Source organism: Hydra vulgaris, chromosome 07 (genome assembly GCF_038396675.1).
Source record: "Hydra vulgaris chromosome 07, alternate assembly HydraT2T_AEP".
NCBI classification, from domain to species: domain Eukaryota; kingdom Metazoa; phylum Cnidaria; class Hydrozoa; order Anthoathecata; family Hydridae; genus Hydra; species Hydra vulgaris.
The window spans coordinates 4296062-4317500 of NC_088926.1; the positions used below are offsets into that span (position 1 = coordinate 4296062).

The 21439-nt window shown below is 27.2% G+C and overlaps 1 protein-coding gene across 1 annotated transcript; it reads left to right on the plus strand.

Moving 5' to 3' along the window:
• Positions 1–1046: 1046 nt before the first annotated feature.
• LOC136082822 (uncharacterized) lies at positions 1047–17277 on the plus strand. Its single transcript, XM_065802232.1, has 4 exons — positions 1047–1544; positions 1627–1887; positions 15484–15546; positions 15623–17277. Exons 1-4 carry the CDS (start codon positions 1513–1515, stop codon positions 15639–15641), a joined length of 375 nt encoding a protein of 124 aa, XP_065658304.1. The 5' UTR covers positions 1047–1512; the 3' UTR covers positions 15642–17277.
• Positions 17278–21439: the final 4162 nt, after the last annotated feature.

The window sequence follows — 21439 nt, forward strand, 5'->3', positions numbered from 1 at the left end:
AAATTCAATTATATAAAATATGTCTCAGAATTTGTCAACTTTATTTTTCTTTAATTCAGTTATGGTGTTTCCTCTAATCTTAAAAGTTATTGTTGAAATCTAATCTGAGTTCTTGAATTTTTTTTTTTTTTAACTATTTATGAATTATTATATATTTTACTTTTATTCAAATAGGTTTTAAAATATACATAAATATTACGGTTTTTGTAAATTAAGTACTCTTTTATTTTTTAATTTTTCATTCTTTATTTAAATATTACTTTATTACAAATTGTTATATATTTTATTTTCATATTTTTCAATACATATTTTGTATAACATACGTAGATAGGTAGATAGGGCTCTCGTAAATACGTGCCCTTTAAATAATTAATTAATTTTTTGTTTTTCTTTTTTACTTTTCTTTTAGTTTTTCTTGTTTACTTGATTATTTCTCTTAACATGAATATTGTTCTTGAAGTATTTCTTAACCTAATTGTTATTTATTCTAACTTTTATAATTTTCAATAAATAGTTTGTAAAGTATAAATACGGTTATTGTAAATACGTACGATTGGGGCTCGGTGATAAGACAAATTAATGTCTTCTACTTGCCCCGCCATTTTTTTTTATTTATAAACTTTTAAATTGTAAAAGTTATTAAACGGCGAAATAAACAAACAAACAAACATTGAGTACAATTTGTGTGGTACCAAATTTCACATAGCAACAACTTATTTCTATATTAACGGTGTTTTAACAGTTTTTTATTCGTGCTATGTATATTTAATACTTATATTAAAATGAGATTCACTTTTCTTATGGAATTTATAATTTTAGTTGGTTGCTATAGATACCTAATATTTTATTAATTTTGCAAAACAACAGTATTGATTGCTATATCATTACATTTTAACATTTAAAAGGTAATACTTAGCTGCATTATGGATGCTAATATTATTTTAGGCTATAATAAATGAATAGTTGAATTGGCATAACTTAAAAGTTTTATTTCATTATTTAAATGTGCCAAATATCATTAAAATAACCATGGTAGATGGTAAAGTGGAATTAGCCTTATCAGTTGAAACCAATGCATTACAGTCCTGTTCAGTGTGTCGCAGCACACAAAAAGAGATGAACAATATTGAAAAATGGTAGCAAAAATTAAAAATGCAAACTACTCTAGTGTACAGTATGGCTTGTCATTATTACATGCATGAATTAGAACAATTGAATGCTGTCTTCACTTTGCTTACAAATTGGATAACCAAAAATAGCAGGTGCGTAGCACAAAAGAAAAGTTATCAGTGGCGACAAACAAAAAAAGAATCCAAGATGCCTTTAAAAATTGTCTTGGATTAATTATTGATGTGCCCAGATCTGGTGGTTCTGGGACATCCAATAATGGAAATGCAGCTCGTTGTTTTTTCCAATCTGAAAGTATTGTGGCTGAAATTTTAAAGCTGGATGTACTATTGCTGAAAAAGTTGCATGGTATCTTGGCCACATTGTCATCAGCTTTGCTAATTAATGCAGATGCATATCAAAAGTAATGCCTCTGGGTAAATTTTTTGTTAATATTATTTCTATACTGAGCCGTGGCTAACTTAGCTTTGTGATTACATGATTGATTGCTTCTTTTAGGTGGCTCATGTTTGCACAGAGATACCCATGGTATTACATGCCACAAAGTTTGCACAAGATATTGTTATATGGACATGTGGTTTTGAGAAGAATGCTATTGCCTATTGGAATGTTCTCTGAAAGGGTACAGGAAGCACGAAACAAGAATTTCAAACGTTTCCATGAAAATTACACACGCAAATGCAGTCGTTCGAAAACTAACTATGGTGTATTATGCCAACATTCGTGCTTATCAAACCCAATAATCAGCAGCATGAGGAGGTAAAAATTTCAAAATTTAAAATTTCAACTCCCAGAAGGAGTTAGTAATTTGCTTCAGGCTCCGATTGTCGACTCATCCAAAATATGATTTCTTATTTTATGCATGTATGTATATTTTATAAATTAATAAAGTGCTTTAAACTGTCAATGTTTTTTCAATATTTTTAGTTTTTATTAATAATAACCTAAATCTTTACTCAAAATTAGTTACCTAAATATTTAATAATTAATAGTTATTTAAAATAGGACGGCTGCAATTCCGATAAAAATTCATTCAAAAATCTGTTTATCTTTATGTAACTAAGGAAAGTATCTGGTTGTTAAGCAATATAGGTATCCATAGCTACTAAACTAAAAAATTATGACTTCCATATAAAGTTTGACCTCATATTAGTACTCTTGTCAAATTTAGTGAATATAGCACTTGTAAAAAATCTGCAACTATCAAAATAGGTTATTGCTATGTAAAATAGATATCCATAAACTAGGTAACCATAGCAACCAAATAATAAATATCCTCCTTATAAGAAGAGCAAACCTCATATTAATGCACAAACTAATTATAATGTAAATAACACACATAAAACATCTACAACAACTAAAAATAGGTTGTTGGTTAGCAAAATTAGGTATCCATAGCAACCAAATGTAAAAATATCACTTTCAAAAGAAGCGCAGACCTCATATTACTACTCATGCCCAATTTTGAAAATAAAGACCTAGTATTTAATTAGTTAATAATTTTTTCCATTAAAAGTGAATTCTGGCCCACTGTGCCGAGAGCAAATAATTAAAATATAATATTTGACAACTGTTATAGTGCTGTCTGTTATTTAAAATTTTAAAACAAGTGATTTGTATTGGGATTGTATTAATTGTTTGCTTACGTTTGGAAACGAATTGTAATCATTTTGCGGAGATTATGACAAACTTCAGTTTTATAAATAAAAACCTAGCCGTTATCATATTTCTAGAAAAAGTGAAAATCAACACACTCAATAAGTACTCTATAACTTTTAAATAATAGGGCGTAAATCAGATCCCACGCAATCATTAAACTATTTTGTAAATAATACTAGCACTTTTTTTTCTTTTTTTTTAAAAAAAACTTTTCTCATTAAAACAAAAACTCACACCCCGGTTATATGTACAAATTAAGTCGATTGTACATTTTTATTTTTCAGACAAAAAACGCATGGAAGTAAAACGTGGTTAAAGGTACAACGGGTAGATTTCACTATTAACAAATTTTTTATTAGAAATCTCATTTGAAAAATGAAAAAGCAATGTAAAAAGTTAAATCAGATCAGTTTTCAAGTTTTATTTTAGTCAATAACTCAAATAAACTGAAAAAATTATCAAAGTTAAAAGATACAAAACAATGTATTTTACAATAAAAATTCCTTTAAAAAAAGGAAACAAACAGACATAGTTTAAATGTGCTATATTCAAGATCTTAAAACATTTGCGAAAACAGCTACTTTAAGATTAAACTTTTACATCAATATTAAGCCAAAAGAATTTTGTTTGAGTAAAATAAGTGACTGCTAAAGATTTTTATTATTTTAAAAAAGAACTTCAAAAGCGCTGATTGGTTTTTGGAAAATATTGAAAAAAACTTACACGAAGTGTAGGAAAATGTTGCAGATTGGCATGAATTTATAGATTGTACCTTTTTATTGGATTTTTTTTCTTGAGATAATAATTTGACGAGTTAAATTTAGTTAGTGGACATAACAAAACTTTGATAAGTTTTGAAAATTTATTCAGAAATTTTATTCTTAATGTTCTACTTTATTATGTTTTATCTAAATATAAAAAATTCGCCTCCTATTGTCTTTATTTATTTCGCTGCTAAATTAAAAATCAATATGATTATTTCATTAACTGTTTAAAAAAAGTTAAATATAGATATAAAGAACGTGACCATATTCAGGTAGCTAAATGTAATGTGACCAGATTCAGGTAGCTAAAAGTAATGTGACCAGATTCAGGTAGCTAAATGCAATGTGACCAGGGTCAGGTTACTTATAATAAAGTTTTATTAAATTATATTAGAAACGTAAATAAAGATTAAGACAGCCAAATCAAATTAAAATTAAAACTTTTACGTCTTTTTTAAAAAATATTTTTTATTCAACGCTATTTTTTCCTGACCATCAGAAGTTTCATTTTTTGTTGACACTGAAATTAATCACAAAGCGTTAATTCCTTAAATGTTAGAATATCTAAAACTTAAAGCCATTTTGGTTTTTAAAAAAATAACTGGTACAATGCTGATATCGACCTTGCTTATTATTAAACGAAAGTCGTTCTGTCGTTGGTAATTGATAATTAGACACAAAAATTAAAAAAAAAACAAAGTTTTGTAAATTACTTCAAGAAAAAGATTTCATTCTACCGAAATCAGATGTCAGATGTTATGAATCTTATCTATAAACATTTAAACAAAAAAAAGTCGAAGGAACTAAAGTTATCTCGAAGTAAAAATCGGATTCCACTTTAATGTAAATTTACATGAATATTCAAAATAAGGCCGGAGACTTGTAAATATATATTCATAAATTGAATATATATTTATAAATGAAAATTTGTATAAATCTTATTTATAACGTATTTGACGGGCAATCAATGATATATGTATATATATATATATACATATATATATATATATATATATATATATATATATATATATATATATATATATATATATATATATATATATATATATATATATATATATATATATATATATATATATATATATATATATATATATATATATATTAAAAAATATTAAAGATTTATTTAAAATATCTAAGATTTATAATATATCATTGTGCGCAATCGTATGGAGTAAAACCGTTTGGAGTTTCATTCGATTGTGCGTGTAATTTAAATACTCATTTAAGTTGTTATTCTTAGTTGTAGATATTGCTTTTAAACTTCGCGTTATGTTGGTGCGATTTATTGGAAAAAACTAGGAAATATTACTCGAACTCTTAATAAATTATTTTTTTATTGAAAAGTGACTTAGTACTAAAAGTTTCTTAACATTTCGGGGCTTCTTGTATTAAGTTTCTTCTAAACAGGTTTCTTATAATAAAAACTACCTGTATTTAACTGTTTTAAGTCGCATGTGGATGAGTTTTTTATTGGATATAATTTATGCGAAAGCTATAATTGGCGAAAGCATAATTAAGCAAAAACAAAATTTTTCCAAAAGATTTTCTTCAAGGTCATGGTTAAGCCTAGATCAAAATAAAAGTTAACGCTAGTGACAAATATTAAAAGGATTATCACGGAATAAAATAAAAATGGCACTGAAGAAAACCGAATAAAATGTAATAAATAAAAGTCAATAGCGCACAAAAATGCTTCAAAACAGAATACGGGAGTTACCAAGATGAAGAAACAAAACGTATACGTAAAAAATATAGTATTAGGCCTCTTGTTGCATGAAAAAGGTTTGTAGTGAGCGTGACATATATAAGTTACTGTTATTTATGGTTTTTGTTCTGTTTTAATCACAAACAAAAAGATATATGATTTAAATTTATATCTCTCTTTTTCAACTTTTAACATATTTTGTCTCTCTTTTTCAACTTTTAACATATTTTGTTCTTTAATAAAATAAGTTAAATACGAATTAAAATTATCAATAAATAAAAATTTTTTTAACTTCATCCCTATTTTTTACAACCTCCTATTTCAATTAAATATCGTCAAATGTTATAATAAACTAAAGATATTAGATATTAATTAATTAAGATATTAATTGTAAAACTTCAAACTTATAAATACTTAAAGATTTAAAATAGATAAACTGCTTCATAAAAGATAAATGGATAATTACCTCCTACTAAAAAGAAAAAGTAAGATTCATTAGAAAAACTTCACAAATTCGTCGGAGTTATTATTTTGCAAAATTAAAAATGTATATTTTTTTTTAATTTCACTGCGTTGCACAGTAGACTAGAATTGACTAAAAATGGCAAAACTATTTATGGGTTAAATATAGACATATGATACATGCTTATAGAGGTTTTTGGGGCCAAGGATTTCATTTTAGGGCCCCATTTTAATTTTGGAGTGGTCATGACCACACAACTGGTTATTTTAGGGGTTGTCAAGGGTAGTCATGGAGTTACTCGATAGTTTTTCAATTAGATGGGACATGTTGCATATCTAAATGTAGGTAACTGCGGACAGGGAATTTTAAACTAGGCATATTCAGTCTTCAGAAGTGGTCATGACTGCTCAGGTGATTATTTTAGGGGTGGTCAAGGGTGGTCCTGGAATATCCTGATGGTTTTTCAATTAGATGGTACATGTTTTATGTCTAAATATAGGAAATTAATATCAGGAAAATTAAATCTGGTCATATTTGGTATCTATGAGTGGTTATGATCTCACAGGTAGGTGTGGCCACGGGTTGTCAAGACGTTTGCTTGATTTTTATTTATTTTATGTACTTAATCTCTTTGATATTATGAATATAAACGAATAACATTCGATAAAATTGAACTTTATTGACATATTTTTTTTATATGTAGAAGAATCTAGGTGATGACATAAATCATACATTTGTACATTAAGAGCCCCTTGGCCTCCTCAGGTTGGTTGGAGTCTTTGACTTTCCCTAACTCCTCCTTATTTTGGACACCTTAGTAACGTAGCTGCAAAGCATTTTCATTATAAGATCATGCTTGAGGCCTGGAGAGTTTCATTGTGTAGTGATCTCTGTTATTTTAGTCTAAAACATTAATATTAGGGTGTATGAATATTTTTCTATTTTATAGGCGTTATTGAAATGAACAAAACACATTTAAAGTACAATGTTCTAGATGAAAACGGCATTTTAGAAAAGTTATTTAGACGACATTAAAACTAAAAATACTAGATGATGTAGTTTTCTCGCTTTTAACACAACATGAAAATAAATAAAAAATTTTTCTTGTAAAGTATCAAATTTTAACTATTTAATAAATTTTTTTGCATGCATTAATATAAATAATAAATATTGGTGGATCCAGTATTTTTTGGTGTTTGAGATAGCTAACTCCCAAACGTGGAGTAAACTCCAAACATTTGTATGTTTATACAATGTCAAATAATGATGCTTTGCATAAAATTGGGATGATTGGAGGTTGGGAACAAGTAAGCCCTAAAATCTTTTCTCAAAACTATTTCTCCTAAAAATTTTTCTCAAAATTATCTCCCCAAAATCATCTCTCCCTCTCCCCCCCTCCCCCTTTACGCCAAACGTGAGGGCTATAAGCTGATAAAATACTTTTTGTACTATTCTCAACTAGAATTATATTCATCAATAAATTTTAAGTTTTATAGTATTATCTCTCAGCGTTAAAAATTTATGACCATGTAATGTTCAAACCCTCCTCAATTTGAGGGGGCTACAAATTTTATATGGTCATAATTTTTAAACGCTTAGAGACAATACTATAAAACTTAAAGTTTATTAATGAATAAAAGTCTAGTTGAGATTCGTACAAAAAATTTTTTATCAACTTTTAGCCCTCACGTTTGGGGTGAGGGGGGATAAGGTTTTGGGGCTAACCTGTTCCCAGTCTCCAAACCCTTATTTGTTCCATCCTCTTTCATAAAATGCTCCACAACTTTTCACAATAACATTAAAAGTGCTATTTAAATAAAATTTTAACAAAATTTAAATAATTAAAACTGTTTTTCTTCAGTTTTAAAGCAAAATCTACGGTTGGATATCATTTATAATAAAAAGGCTAGCACCCAATGCGCTCACCAGAGGTCAGAAAATTTGATTTTAAACTTTTTATCTATATATGAGAGTGTATGTTAAAGTAGATCACATGTGTGGCCTAGAGCGGCCTAGTGTTTTTCTGCTTGTGCAAAGGTAAGTGTTAAAAAAAATAATTTTATTAAAGGGGTTTTATTGAAAAACACTTTGAAAAAAAGCAAGCATAAAAAAAAAATTTCATATTTCTTCTTCTTATTTCAATATATGATGTCAATGGAATAGTATAAACCGTTAAGAAATTAAAATGTTTTAAAATTGTCTTGCTGCTCTCATATTTCATTTTTGATGATTTTTTGCACTTTTAGCAATATTTGAAAAATAAAATATTGCCATTTTTGTAGTAAAATTGATATACTGAGCTCAAATATCACAGTAGGGAAAAAATTATATCAGTTTTAGAGTGCTAGGGGTCTCTAGATTACATTTACAAAAAAAAATTACTTAAGTATAAAAGTTGGTTTTGAAGGGTTTTGCTCACCTCTGGCCCACTGTGCGTTGTAAGTACTACAAAAAAATGTTTTCAGATTCGGAGGCTTATTTTATTATATTTTCTCTTTACCACCCAGTAAATGAAATTACAGGTAAAATATTATACTAAACTTACTTTCTAAAATTACGACCAGTAAAAAAACACGGTATCCGAAGTTGTTAGCCTAAAGTTAGTTGTTAACCAAAGTTGTTAGCCTTGTTAGTTGTACTGACAACTAGATAGTATGTTTTAGGGTTAGGACTGTTGTAATTGTAATGAAAACAATAACAGTAACAATAATTATTGTTATTGTATTAACTTAATTTAGAAACAATAACAATACTTGTGATTTACAACTACTGTAATTCTGTAATACAATAACAATAAATATTGTATTGCAATTCATCTTTATAAAACAATAACAATATCTGAAAAAAATATGTATTGTAATGACCCACTACAATAACAATAAATATTGTATTGTAATTCGTCTTTGTAATACAATAACAATATACTGTTATTGTAATAAAAAAATATATTTTAGTGTTTAAATTTAATAATGTTTTAATAGTCCAGTTGCCAACTATATACCCTTGTACCCTTGAAATAGGGTTCAACTAATATTTAATGATTGATTCTATTTTACTGAAACATAATGGGAGGGGAAGGTATGCCAGAATGGTAAATTGGGCAACTTTAAATATTGAAAATCAAAGTTAACGGGATCAAAAAAAAGGGAACCACTATTTTTCTGCAAATGAAAGGAATTCGGCAGACCTAAGACAGCGATTCAACATAAAATAAGTCCTGAGAAAGGTAAAATAAATAATATAAATGAAATTAATAGTTTTCTTTAAGTTTAAAAATTAGAGAATATTTTACAATAATAAGCTACAGAATGTTCATCAAATTAATAACAAGATAGGTGATGCGAAATCTAAATATGTAAAAATAAAATTTGCAATATATTGCTAATCCGTAAATAAAAATTAGCAAAAATAATAGTAAGTCCGTCAGAGATGAATATAAATACGTTAAAATACGTTAGCTTTTCTACTTTAATGTAAAGTAATACACTACAATAGTTATTGTAATTGTTTTCATCAAAACAATACAATAATTATTGTAATTTTATTTCAATAAAACAATACAATACTTCTCGAATTTTATTGTATTGTTAGAAAAAAAACAATGCAACACTTATTGTAATTGTTTTTCATCGCAGCAATACAATACCAAAATAAAATTTTTTATTGTTTCTGTAATATTACAATTCAATATTATTGTATTGTAATGTGTAATTGTATTTAATTTTTACAATTACAATTACAATTACAATAGTCCTAACCCTAGTATGTTTTTCACATTATGTTTAGTGTATTTGAAACGTTCTCCTCCATCAAAGTTTTAAAATTCACTCTTTGTTCTTTTAAGTTCTATAACTGGAACGATTCTCTTTATACTGTTGCAACATTCGCTGGCAGTTGTTCCATAGGTTGCGTAAATTTAGTTTTTGAAGCAGCTTCCACTTATCGTAGAGACCTGAATTATTTTTCATAATATCATCCGCCTATCATTTTGTATAAATGCGATCTATAAGATGCTAGATCACTTGGATCACGAGAAATAATTTATTAAATTTTTTTAACTTTATTCAATAAGCGGTAAGATAAGAAAAGTAATTAATTTTATAAATAACCACTTTGACGATTTTGCAAAGAGTTAGTTACAAAAGTTTGAATGACAATTATGTTGGATTTAAGCTATTTACAAATGAAAAAAATGTTCAGATAAAATTAAAAATAAAAATAATTAATGTATAACCCAATCCCTCTCCCTGGATCCTTCACTAATTTAAAAAAAAAAAAACTTTTTAGTTCTTTTTCATTCATTCTTTTTTTTTTTGCTTTGTTTTGTTTTGTTTGTTTGTTATTATCTTTGTTATTTTTGTTTGTTATATTTTATTTTATCTAATTCATTTATGGTATTACTTATTAATTAAGATGGTCTTATTTTAATGTTAATACTTTCGTAAACATCCATCTTATTGCTTAGTTTATACTTTATACTCTTGAAAAAAAATTTTTTTTAAATATATATTGTAACACTGTGCTCGGCGATAAGACAAAAATAATGTTTTCTTCGTGCTCCGGCCATTAATTTTATTTGTAAATTTATGTAGGTTGTAACATTTTTTAAACAACAAAATATAATGTTCGAAAAAAAAAAAGGATTTTTTTTAGTTTTGTAAGGTTGTTTAGTATTGTAATATTGTGTAATATTCGCATAATTAATAAAAAAATGACAAAGTGTATTTGCATAAGAACGAGCTGAAATTTTTTTACTAATATATAGAACGTAAGGTGTAATCAAAGGTTTTGGATGGATAAAATTTTTCAAAAAGTAAATAAAACTAAATTTCTTATTGTTTCTTTAATTCTAAAGCTTGCATTTAGTTTAGACAGCTTTCAGTTTCACTTTTAATTTTCACTTAAAGGCAATGATTTTTTTTTAAAGTTATATTCCTAATTTCTATTTTAAAAGTGATAATAATAGTAATTTGATAATAATTAATAAATTTAAAAAAAATTTTAAAAGCAATTAAGACAAAACTTATTATTTACAAGCTACACACACCGCTAATTATAGTTTCACAACTACTTGCGCTACTAGAATTTCAAAAACTTTTTTTGTTACACAGGTGTTAAACTTCAAGAATCTGCAATAATTGTAAACCAGTTTTTTTCATCTATTCTTTTAATATAGAATTACTTTAAATAAATTTATGAAAAAATTTCTTTTTCCATTATTAATTCAACCTTTAATTTTGATTAGACACAACATCGTATTGTGCAAGCTGCGCTTTATTTATTCATATAACAGTACCGTCTTATGTCTAATACATTTTTCAATGAAGTATTTTGAAGCAGACAGTTAAGAAAGCATCTTTAGCAAAGTTAAAAAAAATTGCTATAGAGGTTAGGCTTTTTTAGATGTTTTAAGTTGAAGTTGATTTCACTTCAGTTTTTTTTTAAGCTCTCATTCTAGCAGGTTGACATGAAATAGAAACTGTTAAAAACGAATTATCTTTTTTTATTTTTTGACTAAAAAATAAGGGAGTTCTAAAATTTAACGCGGGGGATGCAGAGGGCGTTTTTAAAGGGAATTCCTGACCTAGTGATATGATTGCAAAACATTAGTTGTTATTATCTACTTGTCAAAAATTTATTAGAAATGCAATAATTTTTCCGTCTCTACTGACACACACAAAACATAAATAAATCTCCAATAACAAGTTCAGACAAATGAAATGCTACAAACACTGTTTTAAATATTATAATATGTTACAAAAAAGATATAGTACTTTTTCATTCTCAAAATACTCTTGAAAAATCTTACAATCTCGTTGAATTTTATTTAACAACCATAGCTCTTAGCTTTTCACCGTGATAGACATTTTCTCAGACACAGCGAACCTTTTCAGTGTCTTGTTTAAGTTTTTATGCACTGCTTCAGGTGCATATTGCTCAGGTGTAAAACCGAGCGGGATTCCTTGAGATGGAACCTGATTATGTGAAACTTCAGAGAAATCTTCATTGCGAATACATTAAGAACATATTTTTTTAAATGAAACATGGACTTCACAAACTTGTCTATTTTTTTTTTGTAGGATATATCGAGTTTCATCCCATAACAGCATTCAGCAACTAAATCAAACAAAATTTAACCAAATACTAACTTGCTGATAATAATAGTATTATCATATTCGTGTCTCCTAACTTTATATAGACAGGTAGGTTAATAGTACCCTACCTGTACCAATTAAACTAAAAATATTCTTAGATGTGTTAAAAACAATTTAAAAAGCAATGAAACAACTTCTTTAAATTTCTCAGGGTTTCGATAAATTCCAAATATCAATTGGAGAATGAAGTATCATTTTGTCCAAAGATCAGTGACGATGTCCAAAGATCAGAGATATGCTTACCCACCCATCCACCCCCACCCCCATACCCTTACCAGAATCTGAAAGTTCTAAAATATCTTAGAAATGAATGAACTTATTTTATTATTTTTAGGAGACGCAAATGTGATGCAAAATACAAAAATATTTCAAAATCCAACCTCCCTCCTCCCCCACCCCCTTCACCAAAAATTCCTTGATCCGTAACTGCGAAAGATCTTAAAACTTTAACACAGTTAGGTCCATCAAAACCACCACCATTATAGTCATGCCTTATGACCGTTTTCTTTTCAAGAAATTCTTTTAGATTTTTATCAGTGGAGAGGAGTTCAATAATTACACTAACATGGTGTTTATTAAGATGATTTTTTTTTTTGTCAAAATTTTGTCTAGAGCTCGTTTTGAACCTCGATCTCCTGCTTCTATAGCAAGCGCTCTAACTACTGCACCACGGCCGCACATTTTATTCACATATTTATTAACACATATTTATTAAACATTGCGCCACGGCTGCACAAAAGATATTCAGGTGGTGGAATTATGTTGATAACTTCCTCAGTCAATTTCTCATCCAACAGACATGGATTAGTAACATTTTATAATATTGCATCTGTATACAAGGTTTGTTATCAAATTGGTATTTTTCAAACTCATGTGCTAGTGATTCAAAAGTCCTTTGAACTCCTTTTTTGTCCATTAGCCTATCACAATAGCAACACAAGTATTTTTCACAGTGACTCTTTATTATAGAAAATAAGTTATAGGTTTTGCTTATTTAAAATTTACATTGCATATCAAGTCAAGATATGGAAATATGGTACTGATAATCCTAGGATGACGTTGATCAATTTGAGGTCAGATGCCAAGGGAAACTTTGATAAATTAAGTTAAAGAAGTTAGAAAAGTGTTTTCAAATTGTGATGATTCTCTTATATTTATAGATTCAAACTATGTCTAAAACAATCACTTTGTTGACCGGGGTGTACTTCCGGTTTCTTGCTTGAAAATTTAATACTGATGAGTCAAACATGTTTATGATAATCTTTAGAGATCCCTGCACTTCATCAATACTAACACGTGCAACAGAATTAAAAGTTTCGAATTAAGTTCAGTTACAAGCAAAGATAGATCATTAAAATAAAGAATATATTTTTCAAGAAAGTTTTTACCGTTCTTGAGTTGACAATATAACACATTATAAAACCTATTCAAGTAGCGTGACCTGATCGTAATATCAGCATAGGTGTTCTCCTGTATTCCAACATCTTTTTTATCTCCTTCATTATTCCTAACATTTTTTTCAAAGATTTAAGAAGTTTTTTTTCTTGTCACAAGTTGTATATTTTTACTAGCACCAACAGCAGGTATTTTTTCTAGTGTACAAGTAATTAAAAAATAATTAAGGCGTGAAGATTTTAAACAGTTTTTTTTGTTGTTGCAAGAATGACGAATACCAGGACCGATAATTTGACAGCATTCTGAGCAAAATAATTTTCTTGTTTAGAACTTTTTCATATTCTACGTAGATAAATTCAGAAATATTCAGTTTACTACTACTTTTAGTACACTGTTCGAAGCAGCAATAGCAGTTGCCATATTCTTGTTTAATTCCTCCCAATTTTTTTAACTTAATCACAACCATTTCCAATGTTTGTTTTACGATCGTGTGCCGACCATGCTGATCTTCTTTCAGACTTAGGGGTCGTTCATAAACTACGTCACGCAGTTTTTGGCATTTTTTGACCCTCCCCCACCCCCTCGTAACGCATCCGTAAGACTTCATTGCCCCCCCCCCCTCCTAATATGATGCAACAATTTTGTACACCCCTCCCCCTCCCCTCCCTACCTCCGCTAAAAAATTTGTTAAGTTTTTTAAGGAGGGGTTCAAAATTTTACAAAATATAAAACAACTTTAAATTTAATAATGTCTATTATTCTCTGAGCTTCTTTGAGCTAATTATTTAGTACTTTTCAGTCTGTTTAATGTTTTTTTTTCACCCCAATAGTTCCGTGTAAAAATGTATAAATTAACATCGCTATCCTAAACATGATACCAATTTTAAAACCTATTCTTCCGATATATAATACATGCAAAATATTATATATATAATATATTATAAATATATTATACATGCAAAAATACTATTTTATAAATACAATTTTCTTATATCTAGCGGCGTAGGCGTGGTCGAGTGGATTCTGCTTCCAGCTAGACAACCCTTCCAGGTTCGCTTCTCGGTACCCAAACTTGTTTTTATTTTGTTTAAGTTAGCGCACAAAGATTGTTTTTTTGTTGCTGAACACTTTTGTGCACCAACTAAATAAAGTTCTGCACTTGAGTCATATAAATTCGCACTGCACATACAGCCATTGCACTCCACATACAGCCGTAACAGTTCGTTAACAAGCTGTAACTACTCCGTTAACAGAGTGTACACATCAACTAAGTAGATTTAGGCGTAGTTGATTTTACAATCAACATGTAGATGCATCAACTGAGGGTTTTGGTTTGGTCAGATACTCTTTTAATTAAAAAAAAGTCTTCTCTGCAAAAAAAAAAATGTTGCGTCACAAAATCGAAACCCTCCTTCCCCCTCATAACAAATCGTCACTAAATCGCCCATAATAAAAACTTTTAAAATTAAATATATTTTATTTAATGTTAAAAGTAAGTCAATGTTTTTTGAAGATCCCCTTATCACTTATTTATTTTACATATATTTTATGTTTTATTTGTTTTATATAAAATAAATAACATAATTTATATATATATATATATATATATATATATATATATATATATATATATATATATATATATATATATGTGGGTGTGTGTGTGTGTGTGTATATATATATGTGTGTATATATATATATGTGTGTGTATATATATATATATATATATATATATATATATATATATATATATATATATATATATATATATATATATATATATATATATATATATATATAATATATATATATATATATATATATATATATATATATATATATATATATATATATATATATATGTAATATATTGTCATAAGTTATACTATATTATATAAATTACACTATCATAGGTTATACTATTTAATAATTAATATTGTCACATGGTACAACATTCGGAAAATGTTATATTTCTACTAGGTATAACCTATGACTTGATAATGTTATACTAATAGTATGATTTGAGGATCTCAAATCGTTTATACTTTACATTATTTATTTTTTATTTATATCAATTATAGTATAAGTAAATGATATACATATAGTTATATTTATGTATTTATATAATTATATATAGACATGAATACATAAATATTTATATTTATACCATTATACTTATACTGTAAATAGGTTTTTCTGCAGTAAGGCAGCACGCCTTTGGAAAGTTGAAACAGATTTCTGGCATAACCGACAGTAAGTAAGTTAATAAACAATTATTTTGTGGTAATTAAATGGATCACATCTAAATATCTTGTTTTAAATTTAACAGTAGCAGTTCGAAAACATGAAAATGAGCAAGTAATACAGATGTTGAGAGGTTTATAAAGCGATGGCTAATGCAAGCTCCTGACAGAAATGGTGGTCGTTAAAAAAGTGCCTTAAAAAATTTAGCTAAAAATGCTTCATGGTTTTTTTAGTTGTCTCAACTTTTCTTTGATATTTTATATATTTTTCTTAAAATATAATGTTTTTACTGTTACAATGCTTTTATTGTATAATCAAGCATTACAGAGTATTAGATTTTATAGTTTATAACCATTTTTACAGTATATTTTATATTTTATTCCTTGGTTTACTTCACTTATTTTTATTTATTTTGGTTACAATTTTGTTCTTATTTTACGAGTTTGACCTGACATTCATTATGCGTGACTAGGTTAAATCGTATGAATAAACATTGCCTTTTATTTATGCCAAGAAATGTAGAATCATAATTCTTCTCATCATTATTATTATCATTTGTTCAGTTTTTTTAAATGTTTTTACATACATAAAAAGCGACATGATTGAGTTGTTAGAATTGAATAATGATGTTAGTTTAACAATTTAATCAAGAACGAAAAATGCTAATAATGTAAAAAGGTAAAATAAAGATAACACAATATTGTGAGTAAATTAATTTTTTAATCTATAGATAAGTTATATATATAAATATATAGCTATTTTTTAATGTAAGTTTAATGCTTTAATATCTATTTATTATTCAAAATTAGGTGCAAAACTGTTTAAATGACTTTTAAATCACCTGGCACATTATCAGGAGAAAAAGATTGCAGCAAAATTGGAAGTCAAGTAGTATCAAGTGTAAGCACATGAAAACATCAAATAGTAATGATGATCTTCCTTTATGATTTTGCTTATTCCTTTGCAAGTTAAATGTGTTTAGTTTATTGAAATCTTTTATTGAAATACAATAGAATATTTATAGTAACATTTGTGTAGATCACAATGTGTTTATAGTTCTAAGAATATATTTTTATATGTAGTATTTCATGGAAAGTATTTTTTGAAACAACAGGATTATTCAATCATGGAGTTAATGAGTTGTGAAGTATTGATAAACAGCGTAAGATATTCTTTTTATATGGCGTCCCAAGAAATTTCATCGATATAGAAATTGATGTAAAAAATAAAAGAAAACAACAGTAAAAACCTCATCAAGTTTATATATTTACACTTGCTGAGTTTTTTGTTGATGTTTTCTTTTCTGTTTTATTTTTTTTTTTGTATTACTTATAATGTGTAAAAATATGTATTAATGTAGAAGTCATAAATATATTACTTTCTTATTTAATCTTATTACTTACTTTTTATTAAGTTTATTTTACATTTATTTTACTTTTAGCTATTTTGGTTACAAATTTATACTTAATTTTTTTGGGTGACTTGGTTGTATATTTTATACTTTTTTTATGATTTCTTCACTTTTGGCTTTTTTTGGGTGTTTTGGTTGCAATTACTAAATCTATCAGATGCAGCTTGACATGCAGAAAAATATGGATATTGAGAAGTACCAAACGTTAGTTCATGCAAGCATCAAATTGAATAGATGGTAGAAGTTTAACCATGCGCTAACCTTAAACTTTTACACGTATTGTATTGCAAGGCAACTTTATTGAAATAAAGATACTTTATAATATAAAATTTATTGCTAAAATGACTGTGCATTTATAGTTCAAAATATCCCACAATCATTTTATATCACCCATGCGACTTTTTTGGGTAGGCAAACACCGTCCCGCTTGATCCTTTTCTTTCTGTCTTGTTTTACTTTAAAATCTTAAAGTTAAAGTTATGCATTTGTCTCCCAAAAGTCTCTGAGTTGAAGTCTCGCGTTTATTTAAGTATTGGTTATTTATAGAAATTGCGATAAATGTTAAAAACAAACAAAATGAAACAATAGTAGCATAAAAAAAGCAATGGCAAAGCAACGGTTAAACGCCGTTCGAAAAACGGCTGCCATGGATGAACCATGCCTTAAACGGTGAGCAAGATTTGCATTGGATTATGCTTGTCGACCGATTGTGGGCCATGCATTGTCCAAGCATGACGAGTTCGCTGGGTTATCTAGGAAGTCTCCAGAACTTTGCTGATACTTCTTCTGTTTTAAATATAAGTTTGTCTTGCAGCTTCCGCATATTGCAGACGGATGAGAGCTTAGGTTCAGCCTGAATTCAGTGTCTACAAAGTCTTTAATCAGATGAATCAATAAATTCTTTTTTTCCAAAGATAGACTTTTTTGTCTTTGTTGACGCAGCAAAAACATATCCATCTCCTATTTTCTAAATGAGATCTTGTTTTTTGCAGACTTATTTTGTACAAAAACGTTTTTTTTTAGTATTTTATGTATTAGGTTATTCAACTTTTATAAATCAATACTCTAATAAATTATTTGATTTAAACAAATGAACAGACGATTGACTTAATTTATTGAGACTAATTTGTCTAAATTATATCGTTTTCATGCCATTAATTGCATATTTATTAGCAAAAATATAAATTAGATTTCCAATTTTATTAAAATATATTTTAACCCTCAAAAGATACGGACACATCAAGATAAAAACCCCCTCATTTTTTGAAGGTTTGTAATATTTAGAAAAATGGTCTAAAAATAAAAAAAAAAAATGCGGTTTTTAATTCGTTTTCAACGGTTTCTATTTCATGTCAACCTGCTAAAAAGGATGGTTTGAAAAAATCTGAAGTAAAAATAACTTTAAAAACCTCTAAAAAAGAGAAGTGTCTTTTTGCTGCAACATGATCTAACTGAGCAATGATCTCGGTATTCCAAATGTTTTAGCCACCGCTAACGTTTTACAACCACCTTAAACAATATATATATATATATATATATATATATATATATATATATATATATATATATATATATATATATATATATATATATATATATATATATATATATATATATATATATATATATGAATAAACAGGGGCGGTTGATCGTTTTTTGGTGTTAGAGCTAACTTTTAAACACAGGACAAACTCTAAATATTTATATGTTTATACTTGCCAAAAAAAGGTTCTTTGAAAAAGATTGCAATGAGCCTGGGCATGAAAAATTTCATAAGAACAACGTGAGAGAAACAAATTTTTTACTATTTTCAACTAAATTTGATCTCTTAATTTTTAACATTTATTAATCAATAAATTTCCAATTTCATACAATAATATCTTTAAGTTAATGTAATTAAGTTAATAAAGTTGTGTCTCCCTCAAATTAGTAGGTAGTATTCTTGTAAATATAGATTCGTATACTAAATTGAAACTAATGAGCGACTTTTTCAACTATATTTATCTAGTTATTTAAATTATTCAGTTAAAATTTTACGTGTCTTTTAAACGTGTATTTCATTATATATGGTTTTTAAATATATTGTATATCTCAATTCTATAACTTAATCATTGAGTTATTGTTGAATAAGCGTGTTATTAAAGTAGACTTGAAGTTGTTTTTATGCTCTAGGGAGGAGGAGTTAGTGGTTTTTGACGACTCGTACAGGAGTTATTACAAAGATTTACAATTTTGTGACAAAGGAGGGAGGGATCAAAAACGGTCAAAAATTGCCCGAGATTTATGGACGACCTCATAATCTACATACATAAACTTTAACTTTTTTATAGACAGATTTTAAAAAGTAAAAAATGTGTCCAACGCTAAGACAAGTCCACATGAATACAAAATTTAGAAATTAAGACTAATAATTATGCATAACTAAATTAAACAATAATTTATTAAAATGCCTGGATATTTGTATATTAATGTTCAATTATCAAAAACTTTTTATCGTTTTACATTTATTCATTTTTTCTAAAAAAATTTGTAAAATGTTATTTTAAAATTAAGTGTTAGATTCAATTAAGTTGTTTCTTGAAAATTGAAAAAATTCTTACAATTTTCACCACAATCCTCTTCCTGTTAACCTTCATTTTATCATTTCTTTATCTTTTCTTGAAAAAACAATTAGTTTGCTTCCTTACTTGTTGTCTATTCTCTTTATATTCAATATATTATTACTTTATTTTCATAATAATAGCTTAAAGTTTTACGCAGACTTTTTTAAAATACTAATATTCAGAACTTTCACATGGATAGTTTTTTAAAAATTTGAACAACCAAACGCAAAGCATATCGACAGCGCGGATTTTACTTTTGATTTTCGAGGTATTCATCAGATGCGTTTAATGCAAATTTAATGAATAATTCAGTGTTTTGATGAATCAATGGTAAAATAGATTTTTATGAATTCTTGTTCTATAATTTAGCGTTTGAATTATTATTATTTTTTGTTTTGTTTCATAATTTGCAATTACTTTGAAAAACAAACATACTTTTGCAAAAAAACGTACCGCAATTCTTTATCTTAAACTTATTGCACGACGAAAATGTTTTTGGCTAAATTTATGGCACACATTTTCTGAAATTCGTGCGCAGTGAAGTCAGACAAATTACATTTAAAAAATGTATATTTGTAATGCCATTATAATGTAGGATCATACTTTATATACCTTGAAACGAGATTTTTTTTCACCGAAAAAGCGTCAATTTTTTCTGAAAACGAGGTTGTTTAGAAAAAAACTGACGCTACTTTGCTAATATAAATTCTAAACGCTTTTTATTTCTTCAAACGGCAACGTGTTTATCGTACAAAAGCTTAATTGCTATTTTAAATTATTTTACATGCATGTGTAAGCGTATAGCTTCCATGTGCGCATGTGTATTTTAGATGTAAATTCAGCAAACCTCATTAAACTGGATTTATTCAAAAACTTATTATTATTGTGTTAAACTTTATTAAATTCTATCAGAATTTCTATAAAATTTCAACTATTAAAAAAACGTAATAACAATAAATATGTTTAATTTTTTCCTAGTGCTACAGCTTTGGAGTAAAATCAATGGTTTTAGACATACTTCTGTTGGATACGACAATCTACATTGTTAACTTTTTGTTTTTTTCTCTTTTTTTCAGTGAATACTCTCTGGACATGTTTCTTTGATATCTATGTATTACTCATAATTTCTAGGATGTTATTAACTGCAAAACAAAAGTATTTTTCATCATCGATATTCTGCTTATTTTTATTTGTTAATTAATGGTGTATTTAGGAGTCTTTTCAAGTTTTCTTTGTTGAATATTCATTTTTTGAAATCCACGACCGATTGTCGATTGGTTTACTCAATTTTCCTCTGACTGACCCCTTTTTGGCTATTGACAAGTCTCTTGAATTTGGTTTTCTTTTTCTTTGTATGTCTAGGATTTTGGACGATCAAAACGCTTTTTATTAGAAAATAAATGACTAAGTCTTTTTAACATATCATAAAATTGCTTTTCATTCTATTCTTAAAATGATTTACAATTTCAGCTTTTTAATGTTATGGTTTTTAAATATAAAATTTTGAGAACTTTTTGAAACGATTCTCGCTCTACCTCGTTTGACCTCATTTTTATTAATGTTTTAAATAGTAAAGTAAACATTTCGTAGATTCTTTATGCAAATGGGCAATACCACGTGATCGTTTAATTAGCTAAAAATATTAAACTAAAATTTGTCTTATAACTTATGCATCAACCGTTGGTTTGAATAAATGAGATTTACAAGATGAGATAATTAGATATCGAATATGTCAGAGGTTTGAAACTAATTTTAAGTAGAGAGTTATTTTTCCTAAAAAAAATTTTTAAAAAACTAACCGAGAGCCGAATAAATGATCCTATAAAAATTGAAGGTTTTTATCAACAACTTATTATTTTATGATATACTTATTTTTACATATTGTGAA